The following is a 25089-nucleotide window of genomic DNA, read 5'->3' as shown; positions in this document are numbered from 1 at the left end:
TTGCAAGAAGCAGTTAAATTTAGCCTTTGCAAAGAAAGTGTCTTACTCCTGTATACTAATAACATGGTTCGCTTCAATATTTTTCACATTTCCTGGGGCGTATAAGAAGATATTTTTTTGCAAGTTGTTTTACGTCACACTGACACAGGTAGGTCTTATGGCGACGATGGGACAGGAAAGGGCTAGGAGTGGGAAGGAAGCGGCCGTGGCCTTAACTAAGGTACAGCCCCAGCATTTGCCTGGTGTGAAAATGGGAAACCACGGAAAACCATCTTCAGGGCTGCCGACAGTGGGGTTCGAACCTACTGTCTCCCGAATACTGGACACTGGCCGCACTTAAGCGACTGCAGCTATCGAGCTCGGTTATAAGAAGATAAGACAGTCAACGTTCCTTACAATGCCTCACCCTATGTATCAGTCTTTTACTGCAGAACTAGGCATGGGAAATTCGGGTATAGATGATTTACAATGGAATTACTTGAAAAAGAAACTAAAATTGTTAAATGAACATGAAAGATTTTGTAACTTCTTGTCGGATGAAGTCTATGTAAAACCTGAGATTACCTATAAAGGAGGAAAGGTAGAGGGAGTTGATTTTAGTAGCAAAAGTGGATAACATAACACTACATTAGCTACAACTGTACAAACTATACAAACAAAAGACGTCGGTTTGTTTCCATATACGAACCTAACGTCACATTTCTTAGAACTAATTTTGTAAGTCATTACATTATTAACAGATATAGGTTTTAAGGTAGTATACATAATTTCTGACAATAACAGTGTTAATCGAAAAATGTTTGAAAAGCTGTGTAAAAAGTAATTTACAAACCAATTTTCAAAACCCATTTGACGAAACACAAAAGATTTTTATAATATTTGATACGGTTCTTTTATTTAAAAGCTTAAGGAATAACTGGCTTAATCAAGTTGATAACTTACAAACTTTCGTGTTCCCTGACTTTGACAACCCTGAGTCAAATGATATGGATGTTGATTCCCATAGGGAACCTGATATATTTGTCCCGAATGAGTTAATTTATAGTACCAATAATAATAATAATGTTATTTGTTTTATGTCCCACTAACTACTCTTTTACAGTTTTCGAAAAACGCCAAGGTGCCGGAATTTAGTCCCGCAGGAGTTCTTTTACGTACCAGTAAATCTACCGACACGAGGCTGACGTATCTGAGCACCTTCAAATACCACCGGACTGAGCCAGGTTGGGGTCAGAAGGCCTGCGCCTTAACTGTCTGAGCCAAATTTATAGTACCAATATAAATGGTCTGTTATTGGACATTATAAATTTTCCAGCTAACTCATTCCTAGTTGCCAGCGTATCGCCCCAGTGTGCTAAGCTGGAAAATTTATAATGTCCAAAACAGACCATTTACATTGGTATTAACCCCGAGTCAGACAAAAAATGTTTCTCAAGTGTTGGTCACAGCTCCACACAGAAGAGAATAATGTAGTTAATCTTGCTCCTGCCGTGAACCAAAAAGTGTTGTACGCAACTTCTTTAGAGTGACAAAGTGTAAACCTTTGTTCTAAGCTGTTCAATGAGAAAAAAGTTGCCGCTTTAACACTTTGATAAAATAAATAATAAAAATGATTTTAAAAGCACAGCTGTTTTTTTAGAAATAATTCTTCAGTGGTGGGAGACTGTTAATATTAAGCATGCTTTTAAAGGCGATAGATTTAACGACCCTCACTGTAATGCAATATTTTCAGTTCACGACGACAATGTTTTTATTCTGCGCAAGTTTTTAAAATGGTTAATTAGGTGGGATAATCTGCCTGTTCAAGGGGAGATCACACTAAAAAACTGAGAGTCATCATGGAAAACTTACTTATGAAACTGAAACAGTCATAGTCCACACTACTGTATAAAAACTATTTTGGAGTTAGTAAATTTCTTGAAAACAAGTTTAGGATTCAAGTATGTATTGTTAGGGAAATTTCAAACTAATGAATTAGAAATGAAATGAAATGGCGTATGGCTTTTAGTGCCAGGAGTGTCCGAGGACTGGTTCAGCTTGCCAGGTGCAGGTATTTTTTATTTGACTCCCGTAGGTGACCTGCACATCGTGATGAAGATGAAATGATGATGAAGACGACACATACACCCAGCCCTCGTGCCAGGAAAATTAACCAATGATGGTTAAAATTTCCGACCCTACCGGGAATCGAACCCAGGACCCCTGTGGCCAAAGGCCAGCACGCTAACCATTTAGCCATGGAGCCGGACAATGAATTAGAAGCAAGATTTAGGTAGTACAGGAAAATGAGTGGTGCCTGCTACCGTATTTCAGTGAAGCAAATTCTTGTATCAGAACGAAAATTTAAAGCCCTAATGGTAACAAATGCATACTCTGCTAAACATGCAACCATCCCCATTAGTGATATTTCATTAAGTATGTGGACTGCAAGAGCTCTGACTGTAAAAGCTTCAAACCTACACACATTTCACATTTTGAAAATGTGGTAGTTGAGTTAAATGATGTTATTTTGTCTGAAAACATTTTGTTAGGTCTAGTTTATATTGGTGGATATATTTGTAACATAATTATGAAAAATTGTGCATGTGTAAGTTGTCAAGATGTTTTGTTGTTAAATAATGATAATGTAACATCAGATGTGCTAAAGCAAGGGAACAATTATTATTTCATTATAATCGACAGGGGAGCTTTGGAATACCCGTCAGATTCTATTGTTAATATTATGATCACACAATTTAAATTATTTAGTGTACTTACAAGTGATAAATTTGAATTGATGTTTTTACAGGGGGATTCTCAGAGAAACATTCTGATTTTGCTTGTCAACAATGTTCTGGAAAATGAAAACGTCATGTTTGAAACATGCAAGATTGTAGAAATAGTTTTACAGATTTTGTTGACAAATGTACATACATCTTTTGTAATATATTATTGAATAACTATAGAAAAGTTATTGCAGACAAACTCATGGCTAAGAAGAAGAAATCCTCAATTAAGGATGCCCATAAATCAGCAAAGAAAAGAAAAACTGATAAACTGAAACCTTAAGAATTGTTAAGGTAAGTTTTGAGCTGAAGCCTAATTTCTAAGAAAGGTTCCAGACTGTTGTGAACTGCTATCATGAATTTGCCTAGTAACATTAAAACTTTATATGTATTACGAGTTTTAAGCTTTTACATGAAACCGTGTTCAGTTACAAATGACAGATGTCAGCTTAATTTTAGGTAAAGAAATGTAGATAAACTGCCCCACCAGTTCCCCCCCGCATAAAACTTGTGTAGTACACAAGCCTAAATAAAACCACAGTAAAAGGGGTGTTCAATTGTAACGTTAAGGTTCAATAAATGAACAATATCACGGTGACAGTGAGAGCAGGCCATACACTGCCATTCTGAACATAAGTCACTTTTGTGACGTCACGGTCCAAGCCTTGTGGCCTGTCTATCTAGTGCGGCCTTGGTCCAACCCAGCTCGTCACAATACTAACGGCCCTTTAAATGACCAAATAAAATAAACAGTCTCTGGACACTATTCAGTATGCAACTTTGTTCCATCCCAGGCAACTGGCAGTAAAAAAAAAAAAAAAAAAAAAAAAAAAAAAAATTACTTGTGTGGGATTCGAACCTCCATACCCTCAAGCACTGTCCAATATCGCAACTCGAACCGCACCCCTGCCAAGTGAGCTATTGTAAGACTTTACATGGAGCGTGCAGTTTCCAGCCTACACAATACCTGTTCCTGGTCTGTGTATGCACCTCTTGTTACTACGTATGTGTTCTTCGTATCTGTCCTCATTTAACGGGTTCATTCGGGAACCCATAATGAACTAATAACAGCACTCACCACACATCTTGTTATATTACCTCGGTTTAAGGAAAGCGAGCGATGTATTTCAGAATTGTAGTAAACACAGCGGGTTGAATAAAACTAGACTGCAAGGAGCAGGTGGCCACCTGGTATAATCATATGACAGGTGAAAGCAGTAAAACAATATAAAAGTTCAAACTCAGAAAGAAGTACATTTCATACCATTTTCGATATGTTGCTTTTATCACTTTCTGGATATGGTAACATATTCCTTCGCATAGGTTTACTGGAATCGGCATCTACCAGTAGCTGCCTTCTGTCAAATCCTTCAGAGCGACGTTGATTTTGGGGAGTTGAATGCACCTGCAAGAAGGAACAATGTAGCAGTTACAACAAACTGAACTGAAAAGAAATATATGTAATTAGAATATACAGTATAAGTCCGCTATAGCAAGTACGGCATTTAACGAGAACCCCGTTTTAACGACAATTTTTTGCTGTCCCTTCAAAATTCCTATATTAAACTGTGTATTATCCTTCGGTCATAGAGGTAGCCCTATCACTGACGCATCTGTTATTGCGAGCAATTAAGTGTGCACGATTTCTTCCATTACCGATATTTATGCACCCCTGCGATCATGTTGTGTTGTTTCCTCGCTATGTCTACTAGCAAGTTCTCTTGTTGACATTCAAAGGCAATTTAAAAGTAACAACATGTACTGAATAGGTGGTTTTATTAAATTATCCTTGAGATATTTTTGCCTAATTCAAAGGCGATGTCAGAGTCGATTAGTAATACCCATCGACTGCTGTTCCGTAAAGAAAATTTGAAATGAAAGAGAACATATTTTCGTAATAAATGTGTAAATAACATGTCCAATAACGGTTGAAAACTCGTTAAAAATAAAGGCTGACTAAATGATCGCTTAATTTTAATGCTAAATACTGTAATGAAGTAAGAATGGGAAACACCTCAAGATATGGCAGAGTACATAACTGATTTCAGAGGTCAGTTTATGTTTCCTCGGGTCTGGTTAAATTAAAGAAAGGCTATTATCATGTAAATTTATAGCGAGAAGGTTATCATTTCTCTACTGGCGCTTGAAGCATGTTTTCATCATACGTATAGTACGGTTATGTTAGGATAGGTGACTCTGTTTGAATAAGAAAAGTGAAATGTTTGGCACAAAATGCGATCAATCATCTTCGGTACAGTATAGTTTTCTCTCTATGTGCATTTGCGAGCTTTCTTGTCGACATTCGAGGGCGATGTTGGAGTCTATTAGTAATACCAGTCGACAGCTGTTCTCTAAATTAAATTTGAAATTTAAGAGGATAACATGTTTTCGTAATAAATGCATAAATAACGTGATGAAGGCTGAAGTAAACGATTGCTTAACTTTAATGTTATATACTGAAATTAAGTAAGAATGTGATACACCTCAAGATGTGGCAGAGTACATCACTGATTTCAGAGGATAGTTCATATTTTCTCACGTCTAGTTAAATTTCAGAAAGGCTATTTACATGTAAATTTTTACATGCGTTTCAAATATGTTTTCATGATACATATACGGTTAGGTTAGGTGATGCCGTTTGAAGAAGAAAACTGAAATGCTTGCCACAGAAGCCTCTGGAGTGATGCTGTATTTCTCCGAATCCAAGACAACGTTTTTTTCTCAGAATCCCATGCGAAAAATCAAGGGTTTTCTTGCATTCGCAGCCTAAAAGTAATGAATACCACTGGCAACTACTGCAGTAACCATGCTGCTTCTTTTCACCCACCCAGCCACCCACGCGCACGCACACACAAAACTCGTTGACAATAAACGACCGCGTCTTTCTAGCCACGACAACCGGTTGTACAGTGCTTGTGTGTAACGTCACTGGATCTCGGTAAATAGCGAAGAGAGAATGACGTTCTATTAGCCTCTACAAAAACGTTTCTCAAATCTGCAGAACGGCATCAGAACACGCGAGCCTTCGAATTCTTAGAAAGGCCACGGCTACTCAGTGGCAGAGTTATAATGTGTCTACTGTACCTGACGCTTAGTAAGATTAAGTGTTATAGACAGTATGAATATTTTCATGAACCGGGCCAGTTGGCTGTGCGGTTAGGGGCGCGCAGCTAAGTGCTCGCATCCGGGAGATAGTGGGTTCGAATCCCACTGTCGGCAGCCCTGAAAATGGATTTCCGTGGTTTCCCATTTTCATACCAGGCAAATGCTGGGGTTGTACCTTAATTAAGGCCATGGCCGCTTCCTTCCCATTCCTAGGCCTTTCCTGTCCCATCGTCGTCATAAGACCTATCTGTGTCAGTGCGACGTAAAGCAAAATGGAAAAAAAAATAAATAAATAAATAAACCACATTTTCGTGATGGATAGTCGTATTGTAAAGGTACGTGGAACAGGTACTGCCCGCAAATTATCAACAGGTCCTCGTCAATATTACAATGCCAATTTTAAGTTAATGGTTATTAAACACTCGGAAAAGTAGAATAATTGTGCAGCTGCAAGAAAATACGGTATAGGCCTAACCTAAGCCAATATTTGGTGTTAGCATGAAGACAAAGATAGCTAAAAAATACATACTGTACAAAAATGCATTCAATGGTCCGCAACAAGGATGCTTTAAAGAAGTCGAAGATTAAATTGTGAGGTACATGCACGAAAAATGCAAGGGCAGAATGGCCATACTGTGGCGCAATAAACTTGTTCGCTGACCTTCAACGTCCGCGATTAGGCCTATACATCGCTGGCTGCTGAAGTTGGCAGAACCTGGCTAGCTAGACGTGTGTGTAGCAGTAGCCTGACGCTGAGTAAAAGTAACAGTTTTATAGACAGCAAGAATAGTTTTCTGATGGATCGTCGTACTGTGGAGACGCACGGAATTATTATTGCTGGCAAATTTTTAGCAGCTTCTCTTCGGTATTATGATGCCAATTTTAAGTTAATGGTCATTAAACCCGCGGAAATAAAGAATAATTGTGCAGCCACAAAAAAATACGCCATTACAAAAGCCAAAGTTTGGTGCCTAAAAGTAGTTTAAAAATGCATACTGTACCACAAAGGCATTCATATGATTTTACAAAGCACTATTTGAGCCTGATTTTATTTTTTAGGGAAAAAGTGGGGTTCGTCTTGGATTCAGAGAAATACGGTACTATAATTTTTTCAGAATGAAATTAAACACATACTTTCACGTCCTATCGGATTTCGAAGAATAATAAACAAGTAAGCCATAGTATGGATATCATCCGCGGAAACACAAGTTTTGTACAAAATGATTGCCATTTCGTACCGATTGTAATCTGTATGGGTTTTTTTTCCGACTTTTATACAAAAATTGGATATAACGACAATCCGCTATAGCGAGTAAATTTTTCACTGTTATGAATTCTTGCTATAACGGACTTCTAATGTATGTGTCTGTTACTGCCAAGCAGCAGGTTACACCTAAAATTGACATGAATGGGAACAGTAATAAAGGAATGACAACATGAGAATAAAATAGCAAATATACTGTCTGATCAAGAGTACCTTATCAAAAGTACGTATGAAACTATAATCAGACTACAATGTAACAAATTCTTGTAAGTGGACATTAATGCACATGGAACCCCACTTTTTGCCTCCATGTTAGCTCTAACTCTTCTGGAGACACTTTATACTCGGTGTCCGGGTATCTCTGAAGGAATGGAAACCCATTGTTCTTGCAGACCTCTAACCAGAGCAGTTTGTAATGTGGCTTACTGGGGTAAGGAGCAAAGTTAGCACTCTATTTCATCCCAGCTGTGTTCTATTTGATTCAGGTCAGGATTCTAGGTTGGTCAGTATATTTCCAGAACCTTACTGTCCAGAAGGGGACTGCTTAACTTAGGCAGTTGAGGTTTGCTCGGTTAATCCAAAAGGACGTGGGTTTGATTCCTCATCAGAAACTGAAATATTTATTAATGAGATTTCCACTTTTGGAGAGGCACTTCAGCCTGGGTTCACTCAGTCAACATCAGAAATGGGTACTATGTTAATTCCTTTGGCAAGGGTGGCTTGGTAAAGAGCTATGCCACATAGTGCTGCTATTACAGATACAGGAAGCCTTCAACTTCCATTCCACCATTCATTTACATGATGGAAATATTTGAGGCAGTAGCATAATGATTCAGAGAAGCCAGAGACATGACTCTTCCCATCAGTGCACACGCATAAAAAGAGGTCTTGTTATTAGCGAAGATATGTTCTACAATTACAAGACAATTCTCTTTGATGAATGAAGTTATACATATTTAGAGCTGTAAATGTAATGTCCTCTACAGTTCATCATTCCCTAAATAAGGACTATATTCCTGTTCTTATAAAACTGTTAACAGGACACTATCTGTAATTTTCCACATATGTGTAATCCTTTTGTAATGTACAATATTAGAGCTATCAGAATAAACTTTCTTCCAATCTTCCTAATACAGTTTTTTCTTTAATGAAAATTATAAAATAATTGGTTCAGATACAAATATTGCATGAGAATTTTGCTTTAATTGTAAATATGATGAAATTTACACCTACCAACTCTCGAATATACATATCGTATGTTGATGTTGAATTACGGCAACGTACTGAACCCCCTTCCTGGTATCCAATTTGTCTTGCATCTACAAAAAAAATCAAAAACTGAAATCAGATTACAGCTTCTTCCAGAAATGGGCCGATTTGGGCACCCTTAAACAACAAGCATTACCATCATCTATTCCAATAGTGGTGACTATCATCAATCTGAAAAATAAAGTTGTTGACAGGCTCCTTCTGAGAGCTGGAGAAAAAAAAGGCATTGTAATGAACCTTCTAACAGATATATTATTCTAGCTAACAATCACAGTAGCCCCCGTGGCTCAGGCAGAAGCGCACCGGCCTCTCACCGCTGGATACCGTGATTCAAATCCCGTCACTCCATGTGAGATTTGTGCTGGACAAAGCGGAGGCGGGACAGGTTTTTTTCCGGGTACTCCGGATTTCCCTGTCTACTTTCATTCCAGCAACACTCTCCATAAATATTTCATCTGTCAGTCACTTATCATTGCCCCAAAGGAGTGTGACACTGGGCTGATGACCTTCCATGTTAGGCCCCTTTAAACAACAAGCAACAAGCAAGGAGTGTGACAGGGTTCGGCAGCCGGCACATTTCCTATCCTCGCCGCTAGATGGGGGCTTCATTCATTCCATTCCCGACCTGGTCCAATGACTGGAAACAGGCTATGGATTTTCACAATAATCACACATGCAACAACGGGTACTAATGATGTTACTGGCTTTATGTCCCACTAACTACTTTTACGATCTTTGGAGATGCCGAGGTGCTGGAATTTAGTCCCACAGAAGTTCTTTTACATGTCCGTAAATCTATCGACATGAGGCTGATGTATTTGAGCACCTTCAAATACCACCAGACTGAGCCAGGATCGAACCTACCTAATGCAACAATGGATAACCATCTTCATCATCACCATCATCCATGACTTTCTTCTCAGCCAGTTTTTCAAAGAAATATGAAAAAGTACAATTCCCATATATGTTGAAGGTTCAATGGTCTTATTAATGAAAATCCAACAAAGCAGACATATCTTAAATACTCATTACAATTGCTTACTGAAGAAGAAAATTCAATGGTATTCTGATATCACATACATAGGTTATTCATAAAAATTACCTCAATATTTTGCCATAAAGACACATAAAAAGTAATGCAAAGTTTGCAGTCACACACAAATTAAGAAATTATTTTAAGGAGGCACAACAGACGTATAAGAGTTTCATCCTCAGAAGAAAATGATAGACTGCTGAGGCCTTATAAAACTAATACCATCAGCGTATACATGCCAACTTTTGAAAAGAGCTATCAGTAAAATTCACCCGCGACCAAAAATCTAATGATTTTCAACATACCCTGGCTTGATAACAATAATAATATTCTGGGCTACAAAATACTATAATTCATGTCTTAAACAGGATACTTCAATGGAATCATATCTACTCACATCATAGGCCAATGATTTGTAGATGAACATAACAATCAAGAAGAAATCCATGTTAAACAGCAGCAGGTATGAAGAATATTGGTTTGGAGCATACATAACAGGACTTCCTTATAAATTAAGCAGATATGTGATAACTGAAAAAGGCTTTACACAATAAAACTTGTTTTAATGTAACACAGCAAGAAATAATATAACACACAGTGAAATCACATGCTAGTTCAACTTTAAAGTCATAGTTGTGGCCTTTTTAGTTTCCAGCAAAAAGTCTTGAGAAGATGTTTTGTCATAACAGGGACCAGAACTCCTGGTCTTCAAAATAGAAATAGACTCCAGAGATTCATTGGACATTGATGACCTGAACTCTGTTCTATTTTTCTTCACAAGGCTGAAAACACGTTCACATTCTGCATTGCTATGGGGTATCCTGAGAACAGAAAGCATTACTCTAGAAACTCTGTTATACTTAAGAAGTCCATCGGCTCCACGAATTCCTGATATTTGTGCCCAACTGGAATCACTTGCAGCATCTTGATTTGCAGCCAAAGTGTCATCTACCTGAAGAGCTGTGAGCTACGTCTGAAGCTCATTCACCACCTCATCTGTACTTTCATTCTCTTCCTTGCATAACATGATAGGAAACTTTTCCCAGAAAAAAAATGAATGGAAGAAAACTGTGCATCTTCAATTTTGTCCAACCTAGCAACTTGAGCATGCTTTAAAACATCATCCTTGAGTGGAAAGTTGTTGATGATGCAGTCACAGGCAATAAAAAGGTAGTTTCTCACTGATGAAAAGAAAAGGGATTTATCTGTATCCTGGAGATAATTCACTATGTTTGAAATCTGAATGCCAATAACTAACTCATCATCACTTCTTTGATTTTGAATCAAGTTGTAATCAACTTAAAGCAATGAGGAGCTTTTGACAATTTTGGGCCTAACAAACTTGGTGAACAACTGCTTTAGCAAATCCATTACAAGTTCTAATAAGTGAACTTGTGGGGAAGAAGTCTGAAGGGCAACACTTTTTTTATTTTTATTTATTTTTTTGCTAGGGGCTTTACGTCGCACCGACACAGATAGGTCTTATGGCGACGACGGGACAGGAAAGGCCTAGGAGTTGGAAGGAAGCGGCCGTGGCCTTAATTAAGGTACAGTCCCAGCATTTGCCTGGTGTGAAAATGGGAAACCACGGAAAACCATTTTCAGGGCTGCCGATAGTGGGATTCGAACCTACTATCTCCCAGATGCAAGCTCACAGCCGCGCGCCTCTACGCGAAAGGCAACACTGAATTTGTCAAATATAGGAATAGTCAATAGTCACATTCTGCATTGCTATGGTGTATGCTGAGAACAGAAAGCATTACTCTAGAAACTCTGTTATACTTAAGAAGTCCATCGGCTCCACGAATTCCTGATATTTGTGCCCAACTGGAATCACTTGCTATAATATTCTGGGCTACAAAATACTATAATTCATGTCTTAACATCCTCACGTGTTGTAGCAGAAGTCTTATTTATAGGATCGGTCTGTCACATTTGGAAGAATATGCTATTCTTTTAGGGGCATGTTTAGTAGCAGAATCAAGAATTCTCTTCTTCTGATACTCTTTGGATCCACTTTGTTCAACTCTAGATATTCTGAAAGATGTCAAGCTTGTGGAAATGTTTTGGGTACATAATATTCCTCCTTGAAGAAAGAAAGAAAGAAAGAAAGAAAGAAAGAAAGAAAGAAAGAAAGAAAGAAAGAAAGAAAGAAGCAGATCCCACTGGTCCAGTAGTCTATCCAAACATCTGCCTGAAGATAACCACTTAGTACATACATGCTTCAGAATTTTCTTTGCCTCTTTATTGTGCAAGTTCTGAAATTTCTGTAGGTGTTCTTTTCTTTTGACACTTCTAAGAAATAAAATATATCAACAAAGATCTCATCGACTTTAAGTGGTAATCTTCCAGCACCTTTTTCAGCTGCTTGGTTAATCAAGTGGCAAATGCAACCTATGACGGCAAATCCTGCTTGAACTTCCTTCAGAACTGCTGAAACCCCATTTTTGTGTCCTAACATAACAGGACGATTGTCGGAGCAGAAAGCCACAGAGTTTTCAATTGGTATGTTATGAGAATTCAGCTGTGATAACATCAGGTTACCTATGTTTCGCCCTGTTGAGTCCCCGTTTAATGCTGGTATGGATAGCACAGTGCTCATTGCTTTTTCCTGCAGAATATCATAGAATGTAACAACAATAGGATACAACTTGGCATTCGTATCATTGCTTCCATCCGTTGCCAAAGAAAATGGTCTGTTGTGAAGGCACTTAACAATTCCAGATGATGCAATTTTTGCCATTTTATTTACAATACATGTCATTTTCGTGCAACCATAGCTATATTTCTTTGCAACTTCTGATGTGGGAAACATCATCTATATATATAAAATAGCTTGTCCTGACTGACTGACTGACTGACTGACTGATTCATCATCGCCGAGCCAAAACTACTGGACATCAAGAAATGAAATTTTGGACATAGATTCATATTAAGATGTAGGTGCTCGCTAAGAAAGGATTTTTGGATATTCCCTCGCTAAGGGGGTGAAAAGGGGGTTGGAATTTTAAAATGAGTGTATCTATATCTCAAAACTTTGAAAGTTTACAGATGTAAAAATTGGTATTTAGAATCTCCTTTAAAAATAAGGAAATACGTATTTTTTTGTTTTCAGAAAATCCCAATAGGAGGGTGAAAAACGGTAAAAAATGGGGGTTGAATGCCTTTAATCAGAATACCGGTACTTATATCTCAGAAACTGAAGATATTACAGACCTGAAAATTAGTACTTTTGATCTCTTTTAAAAATAAAGAAACACTTTTTTTGTTTTTGGAAAATCCAATTAATGCGAGGGTGAAAAGGGGGGTGAATTTTTAAAAACAGTGCATCTATATCTCAAAACTTTTAAAGTTTACAGATGTAAAAATAGGTATTTAGAATCTTCATTAAAAATAAAAAAACACGTATTTTTTTGTTTTCGGAAAATCCCAATAGGAGGGGTGAAAAGGGGTGAAAATGGATTGAATGCCTTTAATGAGGATACTTATATCTCAGAAACTGAAGATATTACAGACCTGAAAATTGGTACCTTTGATCTCTTTTAAAAATAAAGAAACACGTATTTTTTTGTTTTTGGAAAATCCAAATAATGGGGGTGTAAAGGGGGGTGACTTTTTAAAATGAGTGTATCTATATCTCAAAACCTTTAAAGTTTATAGATGTAAAATATGGTATTTAGAATCTCCTTTAAAAATAAAGGAACACGTTTTTTTTTGTTTTCGGAAAATCCCGATAGGAAGGATGGAAAAGGGTGAAAAAGAGGTTGAATGCCTTTAACGAGGCTACTTATATTTCAGAACCTGAAGATATTACAGACCTGAAATTTGGTATTGGGGATCCACTTTAAAAATAAGGAAATAGGTATATTTTCGTTTTTAAAAAATCCGGATAATGGGGGGTGAAAAGGGGGGTGAATTTTTAAAATGATTGTGTCTATATCTTAAAACTTTATAAGTTTACAGATGTAAAAATTGGTATTTAGAATCTCCTTTAAAAGTAAAGGAATAAGTATTTTTTCGTTTTCTGTAAATCCCAATAGGAGGGGTGTAAAAGGGTGAATAGTGGGTTGAATGCCTTTAATGAGGATACATATATCTCAGAAACTGAATATATTACAGAACTAAAAATTTGTTTATGGGATCTCCTTTAAAGATAAAGAAAAGCGTATTCTCGGAAAATCCAATGAAAGGGGGGGGGGGAAGAATTCTAAAATTAATTGACTTAATTCTATGAGAATACATACGTCTAATAAAAACTAAAGTTGTTACGGACGTGAAAATTGGTATTTTGATCTCCTTTAAAAACAAAGAAATACGCGTTTTGTAGGGGAAACCATCTTGGGGTGCGGGAGTGGAAAGGAGTTGAATTCCTTTCATGACGACACATAAATCAAAAACTGAAGAAGTTAGAGTCGTGATAATTGCTATTTAGAAGATCCTTTACTATTAAAGAAACAAGTATTTTTTGCCGGAAAATTCACTTAGGGGGGGGGGGGAGAAGTGTGAAAGGAAGTAAAAAAAGCGATTTATTTTTATGGGGATACTTATATCTCAAAACTCAAGGTAATAGACGTGAACATTGGGGTTTGGAATCTCCTTTAAACATAAAGAAACACTCCTTCTCTTATTTTTTGGGGGGCGGGGGGTAAATAAACATAACGGCGGTGGGGTGTAAAAGGAGGTGAGACCAATTGATTTTGCTGTTCATAATGTACTTATAAGGAGCCTCCGTTGCTCAGGCGGCAGCGCGCCGGCCTCACACAGCTGGGTTCCGTGGATGAAATCCCGGTCACTCCATGTGACATTCGTGCTGGACAAAACGGAGGCGGGACAGGTTTTTCTCCGGATACTTCGCTTTTCCCTGTCATCATTCATTCCAGCAACACTGTCCAATATTTCATTTCATTTGTCATTCATCGATCATTGCCCCAGAGGAGTGCTTCGGCAGCCGGCACAATTCCTACTGTCGCCGCTAGATGGGGCTTTATTCATTCCATTCCTGACCCTGTCGAATGACTGGAAACAGGCTGTATATTTTCGATGTACTTATTCTGATCATAAACCGATCTTTTTAATCTTTCCTGGGTTCGTTTTCAACAGCCAACTTTTCCTTCGGAGAACGTTCTTATATTACAGTAGATTCTCCTGGCATATGAATAAAAATTTAAACACATTTGAAATAAACGATAGGAATGAGATTGACCATCCAATTGTTCACCTCTATAATAAGGTCAATAATGAACGGAAGTATGTCATTCGTATCGCCAGAAATCCTGCACACTTGCCTACGCGCGACATTGGTGCTGGTCATATTCTCAACAATAACAATGGCAGCAGATGTAATTTACCGCCAAGTAGCGGTCTTGCATCTTGCTGTGGGGTCCAGAACATCTATAATAATAATAATAATAATAATAATAATAATAATAATAATAATAATAATAATAATAATAATAATAATAATAATAATGTTCTGGACCGTCGTCAGATGTGCGGACCGCGGTGGAAACGGGTCCTGGACGGGTAATGACTAAGAATGCAGTCTGGCCGCGTGTTCAGTACCGCCAAGGCACCCAAGACGACACCACGCCGGATCTCCTGAAGGATTGGTTCCATATTAAAAATGCTTATAAGAAAAGATGGCAAAGATTTAGGGACCCAACTGACAGGGTGGAATACCTGGACCTAGCCTGGGAAGTACGAAATCGATTGCTGGAAATAAAGATTGAAAAATGGGAGGAAACGTGCCATAATATATTAGAAAACGAGTCAGATCACGAATTATGGCGGATTCTCGCAGAAAACGATTCAGATCGCGAATTTCGGCTGATTATATATCAAAAACAACATTTAATTATAAATTTCAGTATAATACCGTAGCGAAGCACGGGTATCTTGCTAGTCTTAAATAAAGCACCAGCATGATCAGCCACACTTAAGGGCACATAGTGTTCCACCCAAAAGGAAGTAAACAGACACTCAGCCCTAATTACGTCACTGTCAACTTTTCCAGACTTGGCAAAAATAGTGTTCATTTTCTTGTTATCTTCCTTCGATGTAACATAACTTATGTGTTTTTCACACTTCACATGATTACTTAAATTGTTTCTTCCACCATGTGCAATATTAATACACACACTCACATTCCATGCAAAAGGCAAATTTTCTTACCTTTCATGATTTTAGTATGCATGGAAAATCAACAGAATATGATTCTTTAAATGTCGGGAAGTACTGTTTCTTGCTGGATTTATTCGTGAATCCTATAATACGAATATAGCATATGAAAATGTCCGAGAACAAATGTCTGGATATCTACTGAAACATCAAAAGGAACCTGGATCACTGAATGTCACATAAAATTATAACAAACACTCAAGGCATTCAAACACTTCATTAGAACACATCAAAGCACACAAAGTCTTTAACCATAAAATGAACACAATGCCAACCTCGTGAACTAAGAATATGCACATGATAAAAAACACACACACATGTGGAACGAATGTAATTAGTCCAAGGAATACAGGAAACTGCGAAGCACAGAGTTATAACACAAAAACTAGAACACTTAATTAAAAGGTATGTCACAACCTTTAACCTTAGTACTGCTGCAGGATTTTACCTCAAATGCTGTGGGTAAAGTTACTGTATTACAGACATTTTATAAAAAATTATTTGTAGCCACAAATAAGTCATAATATACATATATTGTATACCATTTTAAAGCTTAGAAGTAGCATTAAACGTTGACGCAAGAGACAAAAAGATTTAATTAATAATAATGGGTTATACTGTAAAAAATATATTAAAAAGTTTTACCAATTACAAAAATGTTTAAAAATCCTGGCCTAAAAGTTGCAGAAATAATTAGTTGATGTGAATGAAAATATTATTTATGTAATTTGTGCACTATAAGCTTGTGATCGAGATCCATAGCATTAACTCTAAGCCATTAGTTCCCTTTTGAAAAAATAAAAGATTTACCTCAAAATTTTTCAGAAATACCAGCATGGTGGACTAAAGTCTTCACACCCTCCTCTTTTTGGTGTTGTGATCCAAGTCCTTGTAACAGTTCACACATACACCAACATCACATCCAAAGCAGCCATAGTTGGACCTTTTCACTTTTTTATTTCCAGGAGAATTGCATACAACACACCTGCGCTGACGATTATTGGGAAGTTTCTCTATAGTGTGAGAGGTGTTGCCGGAAGCTGGCATGTTTTGAACTTCTTCAGCAGCACACAGAGATTCCAGAATGTTCACAATAAAGTCATACCTTGATATTAGTTTATCTTCATCTGTATTCTGTGTATATAGAATATAGACATTGAAGATGGCCATGTCAACAATATGAAATGAAAAAAAGGTTGTACCAATTCCTATGGCTAGCTCGTTCAGCTGACACATGATCAATTTTCTGATCAGACACATCAATACTCCTCGTCCCCTTCGTATGTTCTGTCACTACAACTGGCATATCAATTTCCCTCCCCTTCGAAGATCTACGTTTCACCTTGTGGTTGATAGCCGGGCATGCTGTAGAGAGAACTGATAACAAATTTTTCTGAGATTTTTTCTCTCTCCATGCAGTGAACAGCAAAGGACCACTTCTTTTGTATACAGTTTGTTCAGGATCTAATTTTAAAGAGTTTATTCCGGGAGGAAGATTTTTTCTATTACTGCGAACAGTACCGGTAAAAAGGGTGTTCTTTTCCCAAAGAGCTAATGCCAGGTCAACAGAAGTATACCGGTTGTCTACAACAATATGGTACCCCTTCCAAAATATATTTCCAATACTGTTCAGTAAACTGAAAACTACATCATACCCCAATCCATTACCACTTGGTGCAGAACCTCCAGACTTTACAGGTGAATAAACACTGAACTGCATTGTATATGTGAAAACTGGTTCACACACCTTGAAAAGTTTAATCCCCCACTGGTGGTGATGCTTGTTTGGCAGATACTGAATCAGATGAGTTCTGTTTTTAGTACCAACTAATGTCTCATCAATACTGAGTGTTTTCCCTGGAACACAGTGATTTTTAAAACAAAAATTGAAGTGGTCAATGGCTGGCCTAACCTTGAAGAGGGGATCATAATCCGGGTCACCTAGTTTCTTGCTGCATGTGTTGTCCACAATATGGAAAAATCTGTTTATTAGTAAGAAGGTATCCCTTGCCATCACTTTTCTAAAGAAGGGTGCGTCTTGACTAGGGTGCTGAGTTGATCAATAACTTGACAGGTTCTTTTTCTTCACAAGACCCATATTTATTACTAGGCCAATAAAACGTTTTAAATCTGCCATCCCAATACCACCATCTGGCCATGGACGAAATTGACTGTGCTTCTGTAGAACACCTAACTTATGAATGTATTGTCTGGCATAACGATTAGTCTCTTGCACTAATAATCTCCAGAACCCAAGGTTAAAAAACAGAAAGAAGTACAAGATTGGGGCTGCATTATGGGAAGGCATATTTCTGGGTCCTGGGTGGTGAACAGTAAATGAGACACTTTTTCCAGGGAATTCACTTTCTGGAGTTTCCACATCACACCAATTCACACTCACGCCTTCAATACTTACATTATCAGTCGCCTGAAAACCTGTTGTAGAACCTGGAAGCTCATCAACATGCACGTCACTGGATTTTGGGACACCCTGTGAAAATCTACCCGCTGCACTCACAATTTCATTTTCAATTTCGTCATCTGATGAACTCTCCACATTATCCTCCACACAATAATCATCATCACTATCCATGTCATCATAAATAAGTCTTTCAATTTCATTATCGTCAACATAAACAGCCGCCATGTTGCTTAACCGATAACTTCAAGTGTAAAGATAAAATAGTGTCTTCCTTCCAAACAAATGATATTTGTGACTCAAAAATAGTTTCAAAAGATAAACCTTCCAACTAGCAGGAAAACATACTACTCCTGCCATCTCTTGAGATTCTTACGAACTATGATGATTTTCCCGACCGTCTGTCAGACAGACAGACAATCGTAGTTGAGAAACAGTCACACCGTCTGTCAGAGAGACGGTCCGCAGTTCTTGGGTTAAAAGCCAAAACATTCAAGGAATGACAACTTCGTGAACAAAGAACACTCAGATGGTCAAAGAATATGGGTTAAATCACAACAAGCGAACGGAGCAGAACAAAGAATTTGCAGAGCAAATCCTGTCGACACCTAAGATTCACATGGAAGAACTGTTATCGCGGCTTTAAATTAAATTCCAATGACGACACAAACATCACACGGTTAAAAGTATCAATCATATCAAAGAATAAGTTGTCGACTATCATGGACTTGCCTTCGATCCACGCAAACAATCACCTGTATGGAAGTGGGGTGATTATCGAATGTTAACGTTTCAAATATTTGTCTGTGAAGTCGTATAATAACATCGTCCATTCGTAAAACCGTAAAATGCTGCAATTTCCGTAAATTTTATGGATAAACTGTATAAGTTGGCAGGTATGGATCGGTGTCAGAAGAGAACAGGAGTTGACCAAATAGGAAGGAGAGAAGAGAGAAGCCTGGCATGAGTAAAATGGAAGTGATGTCAGGTTCATATGCAATCCCTTTGTTACCATTCCATCCTCGCAAGTATGAGCCCCTGGGTGAACTGCAGAGTGACTACTATTGTTTGCTCCAATTACAAACGATAACGTGATGACTATTTTATCTTTAATGAAAGTAGTTAAGAAAAATAAGTAAAAGTACTATTTTAAAACATTCCCTAAAACTCTGAAACTTCAGTGCAATGGGACTACAATTCCCCTTACAAACGCTTACAGTAAGAATGCATGATTTCCTTGTGAATTTCAAGACCAAAGCGATGTTTAAATCAATCCAATACAACCTCCTCAAGAAAGTTCACGCTTTTTAATATTTCCTTTCAACAGCAGTAGTTTTTAGTCATTTTAAAACTTTCTAAACATGTAAAAAATAGCTTTGATTATTTTCCAGCACAGATTATGATTTCTTTGCAACCTAACTTAAACATCTTAATTTACAGGAAATTCAATTAAACAGTTACTACATCACAAAGGGGTGTGTCTACAACATCCTATGTGTTGGTCCCACATGCCTCAAAAGACAATATGATGTAATTTTAAGGGGCCTAATATCCAGGCCATCAGTCAGGCATGAAAAGAAATTGTAAATTAAAATTTAGCCACTGAATAAGATGAAAGTGCATATGAACTTAAAATAAGCACTGGATCTGATACACAATGTTCAATTTTCCATAAAAAGATTCATCATCATCAGCATCATCATCATCTGGGTATTCTTCTAGCGGGCCGGGTAGGACTTTTGTGGACAATATGCCTCCATCGGTTCCTGTCATTATAGAGTTCCTCTCCTTTCATATCCTGCAGTGTTGTTCCTTTCTCTATAAGGTCTGCATTTATTTGGTCCAGACACCTTCATCTGGGACGTCCAACAGGTCTCCTTCCAGGTACTGTCATTTCTAAGTATTGTCTGGGGGTTCTAGTCTCTTCCATCCAATGCACATTAATATATCCACACAGATGCACACAAGATGCTGTCAGTTGGTACAATTAATTTATTTACATGTATTGCCAGTTAGGTTTGAGGGGGTTAGAGGTGTGGCGATATGTCCTGTTTGAGTCAATCTATTTTCTACTGCGTGAAGGATGCTTCCCCTTATATACTGCACATCTCCCTTGATGGTCGAAATCCGGTTCTCTATCATTCCTTCAACAGCAGAAATACGGCTCCCACGATTTCCCTTGACGGCAGATATACGGCTTTCAAACTTTCCTTCAATGTTAGAAATCCTCCCTTCAACCCGTTGTTTTATGGCAGAAACCTGGATTTCCACCCCCTCTTTGAGGTCCAAGATATCCCCCTTCCAGCTGGCTTACTCTACTATCGATCTGGTCAACCTGTCCCAGTATTGACCTGATGTCCTATATCTACTGCGTTAATCGATTGGTGACGTCGCTAATTTGCGATTAAATTTTTTCATTTACAGTTGAAATTTTCGATTCTGGGCCCTGTTCTACATTGTAGACCTGTGCGCAACTTGTGCTATCTGTCTGGTTAAAACTGAGTTAGCTTGAGAAATTTCTTCTGAAATATTGCCTGAAAGTTTGTCATTTATGTCTGAAATTTTGTCACCGAGTGCCTGCATCATAGTCATTATGTTAGAACACATTTTGGGAATATTTACCTCATCTTCCAATGTTTCGTCGGCATCTTTGTTGACTTCGATGAAAAACTTTTCAAAATCTTCTCCCTTCTCCATAAGATCCTCCCGTAGTCGCGCCTGTAGCGATTTCTTCTTCCCGTTCATCGGGAGATTCCTCTTGGTAAGTTCATCTTTGAGCTGTTTGAGTGACATATTCTCTAGTATGACTTGCATTATGATCTACTACACTCGTATTCACTCGTAAATTTTTACATCCTGTCACGGTCGCCAGTTAATGTATCCACAGAGACGCACATGAGAAGCTGTCAGTTGGTACAATTATTTTATTTACATGTATTTGCAGATTAAACACACACATAACCTTAATCACTGTTGTCAAAACAAAACACATCACAAACCACCATTTTAACAAATGACAAATGCCTGACACATCAATATGGAGACTACAACACTGCATGTCAACACAAGATATAATCTTGCTACACCATAATAACTCTCCAACCAATAACTTCCAAACAATAACTAACTTCACTGTCAAGATCGTCTTTTTATATATATCCTGGCCAGGCTTCCAGAAAGATGCATTACCAAAAAAAACTACCTTCTTGAAAATTCTAGAGTGCCTAATACACATGTTATAATGTACAGAATATTCCCAATCGTTCTAGTGCCTATTACCATTCTGGAAGTTACAGTGTGTTTCACAATTATGGATTACAATTTTTATATACAGGTAAGAATATTACAATATTAATTTACAGGTATTTACATTAACTGAACTCTCATGAATATTTATGTATAACACATGTTCCATGGCATAACCTCACAAACAGCGCGATCATATTGTATGTACATATATAATAATAATTTCATGTGGCTACCCTCCGATGAGGGTGGGCAGCATCTGCCATTTGTAGGTAACTGCGTGTTACTGTGGAGGAGGATAGTGTTATGTGTGGTGTGTGAGTTGCAGGGATGTTGGGGACAGCACAAACACCCAGCCCCCGGGCCATTGGAATTAAACAATTAAGATTAAAATCCCCGACCCGGCCGGGAATCGAACCCGGGACCCTCTGAACCGAAGGCCAGTACGCTGACCATTCAGCCAACGAGTCGGACGTATGTACATATGATGTAATACTAATACTAATAATAATAATAATAATAATAATAATAATAATAATAATAACAATAACAATAATAATAATCATAATAATACTAAATGGATGTAACACTAAACATACAAGTAATAATAATCATCATAATTGTAAAATAATAATAATAATAATAATAATAATAATAATAATAATAATAATAATAATAATAATAATAATAATAATAATAATAATTTGAGCTCGATATCTGCATTAGTTGCCCATGGGTGAGAGAATATTTTTTTCAAGTTATATCTGTATATCGCACTTGCATCAATATGCCCAAACCAATTCAACTGTGCAATGCGTAGTCTTTCTTCCATCGTACAGGTCACTTGCATGTAATTTCTAATGCACTCATTTCTAATTCTGTCTCTTCTTGTTGTTTGCATAGCAGATTGTAAAAATTTCATTTCACATGCTTGCAGTTTGCTGATGTCTCTTTTCAATAACACACAGGTCTCCAACCCATATGTCATGATTGGCAGGAGGTAAGATTTGAACATTGTTTGGCTTTTATGGGAACTGCTTTGTCCCACACTAGATTTCGTACCTGATAGAAGAACGTGGAACTTTTTGTGACTCTGTTCTGGATTTCCAATTTAGCAGTTTAAAAATATTAATTAAAAAGTAACATAATTCAATAAGGCATTACCTTAAAGAGTAAAACTTGTATGGGTTATAAACAAAAATTGAAGCTAAAATCAAATTTAAGGCATAAACCAGGTGGATTAAAGAAAACAAACAAAGTTATAAGACAAAAGACTAAAAGTGAAATGTAGATTAAAATAATTCCATAAATAAAATAAAAGTTGAAAATTAACTAGAATAGGGTAGTGCAGGGCTATTCCGCCTGCGAGGCCTTCCTGCCCAAAACAAGCAGAAGTTGTAGTGAGCAGCCACTTTGTGCATGTGACATCTCCCTTTGTGTTCAGAGTGACCATTAGTCTCTCTGCTACTAGATCTATCGTTTGTCTGAGACTTGCAGTTTGATGATGATGCTTACAAGGGAGTTAGCGCAAGTCGCAATCGCAATTGCAATTGCAAAAAGTGGCAAAAGATTAGGAGGTTGAACATGTCCACAGAGTATAAAGTGCCGGAAACAGAGCTGCGTATCACAGTAAAAGAACTTCATGAATACCTGCATTAAGCAGTTTTCCGAGTCACACTGGTTCTAAACATCAAAAATATATTCGGGCGGTGTTTTAAACCTCTCTGCTCTGAAGTCATCATATACAGCTACAGTCCACGAGTACCGAACAAAGTCTGCGAAGACTGGAGATCAGAACTGATTGTGTAGATTACACATCAGCAATGAAAGTTAAACCCTTAATGACTGTCAGTTCACACCTGTAATCTTCAATCCGCTTCAGCACCACCTTGAACTGTCGTAAGTATAGTACATCAAGTTGCTGAATGTAAGGTGTGCACCCAGGAGGGATGGTCATGACTGTATACACCATGTTTTGAGGTCGGATAGCACCGATATGAGTTCTGTCATGATATGTACGAGCGAATCAACCAGAAGAAGAGACTCCTTTGTTGCATATGGGAAGTAGACATCTTGAAAGAAATGAGTCAGGATTTGTTTCATGATTAGGCTGGACTTCGAGGAAACTTGAATCAGATTTTGCGATTTCAGCATGTGTTGCACTACTCGCACTCCAAACTAACCTATAGGTTTCTGGTAAATTACCAGCATACTTAGAAACACATATCCACTTGCCGACATAAAGGGTTGAATGGTGTAAGAATGAGTTGTTGCATGATCACTCCGCATCGAACTTCTTAACACCGGGCGAGTTGGCCGTGCGCGTAGAGGAGCGCGGCTGTGAGCTTGCATCCGGGAGATAGTAGGTTCGAATCCCACTATCGGCAGCCCTGAAGATGGTTTTCCGTGGTTTCCCATTTTCACACCAGGCAAATGCTGGGGCTGTACCTTAATTAAGGCCACGGCCGCTTCCTTCCAACTCCTAGGCTTTTCCCATCCCATCGTCGCCATAAGACCTATCTGTGTCGGTGCGACGTAAAGCCCCTAGCGGGAACTTCTTAACGACTTTTCTCCCTTGAAATGCAAAGTTAGCAATGAGTGAAGTTCTTTCATATACCACTTTGATCGGTATTATAAACCTGTATACGTTCCATAGTGTTCATTAAGGATATTACCTCATTGCGAAACTCGTCACATCTTTCATTCACGTTACCATCCGTATTCCAGGTTTTAGTGGTTACACATTTTGTTATTGCCAGTGAGCCAAGTGTCTCTGTTTAAACCTTGCAACTCATCCATGGACAGATCCAGTAAATCGAGTCAGTCCTATTTCTCACACCTTTTCCCAACCCCAAGCACAAATATCCCTGTCATGAACATTAGCGCCTAGAACGGTTTTCACCAACCTGAATTTTTCAGCTACATTATCGTCAAGCACTTTAAGTTTTGAGCAATGGCCTTTCTCCCCTCTCTACCACGCGACATAAATATCGTAGATGATGTATGTCTTGCACCATACAATATCATTTCTGTATTGTAATGAAGCTTAATGTTTTAGTTTTCCCAGAATCCTGGAATGCAATTATCTCCTTTGACTTTTGAAAAGATACAGTATATCATCCCACTTCTTCCTCTTCAGTGAAATTGGCAGATAAGCAGATGTCTGGCTTCCATCACTTCTAAACAAATCTTTTTCACTGACTGGTTCTGGATCATCCGCAATTTTTTCACAATCAGAGAAGTCTTCTTCTGCGTATTCATAATCTTCAATATAGCCTATTGTATTTTTGTGATGTATATTATTACCATTGGTTGCCACTGTTTCATCTATCACAGTGATTGTGAATGCAGCTGCATTTCTCTCCTTTACAGTAATTTCATTGGATCTTCTTTTGTGTTTGTAATGGCTAACAATCGTGCTCACTATGTTTGCAGGATTCATTATCACACGGATATGTTGACAGTGAGAGTACTGTGACTTGCTATGAAATCAGTCACACCACAACAGACAGATTAACTGCCGAGGTTGATGCAACACAGACTGGGGTCACTATTATACTGGTTTCCTTGCTCTTATGCGTCGTGTCTGTCCAGTTCCCCTAGATGTCACATCGAACACTACGTCAGGTGACCTTTGGTATGGCGCGGTGTGTGTTGACCATAGCATAGCATACACTGCAAATAACTGCATTAGCTAGAGAAAAAATGTTTACAATGAGAAAAGTTACTACAGTCATGATATCAGGTTAGGTACAGTCCATTGTGAGTGGAATATAGAATCTTCATAGTGTAATTGGCAATGGCACTTAGT

At 37.9% G+C, this 25089-nt stretch overlaps 1 protein-coding gene across 4 annotated transcripts in view; it reads right to left on the bottom strand.

The window, feature by feature from the left end:
* The window catches only part of cmb (combover), a 522232-nt gene that overhangs the window by 425875 nt on the left and 71268 nt on the right, over window positions 1-25089 (bottom strand). For all 4 annotated transcript variants that reach the window (XM_067139692.2, XM_067139691.2, XM_067139689.2 and 1 more), the window contains 2 exons: window positions 8368-8453; window positions 4030-4170 (listed from right to left, as the gene is read on the bottom strand). In XM_067139692.2, coding sequence (XP_066995793.2) covers window positions 4030-4170; window positions 8368-8453 — 227 coding nt within the window. The remainder of the gene's footprint in view (window positions 1-4029; window positions 4171-8367; window positions 8454-25089) is intronic.

Source organism: Anabrus simplex, chromosome 2 (assembly GCF_040414725.1).
Source record: "Anabrus simplex isolate iqAnaSimp1 chromosome 2, ASM4041472v1, whole genome shotgun sequence".
In the NCBI taxonomy this organism is placed as follows: Eukaryota; Metazoa; Arthropoda; class Insecta; order Orthoptera; family Tettigoniidae; genus Anabrus; species Anabrus simplex.
This window is presented reverse-complemented; position numbering and strand designations above follow the sequence as displayed.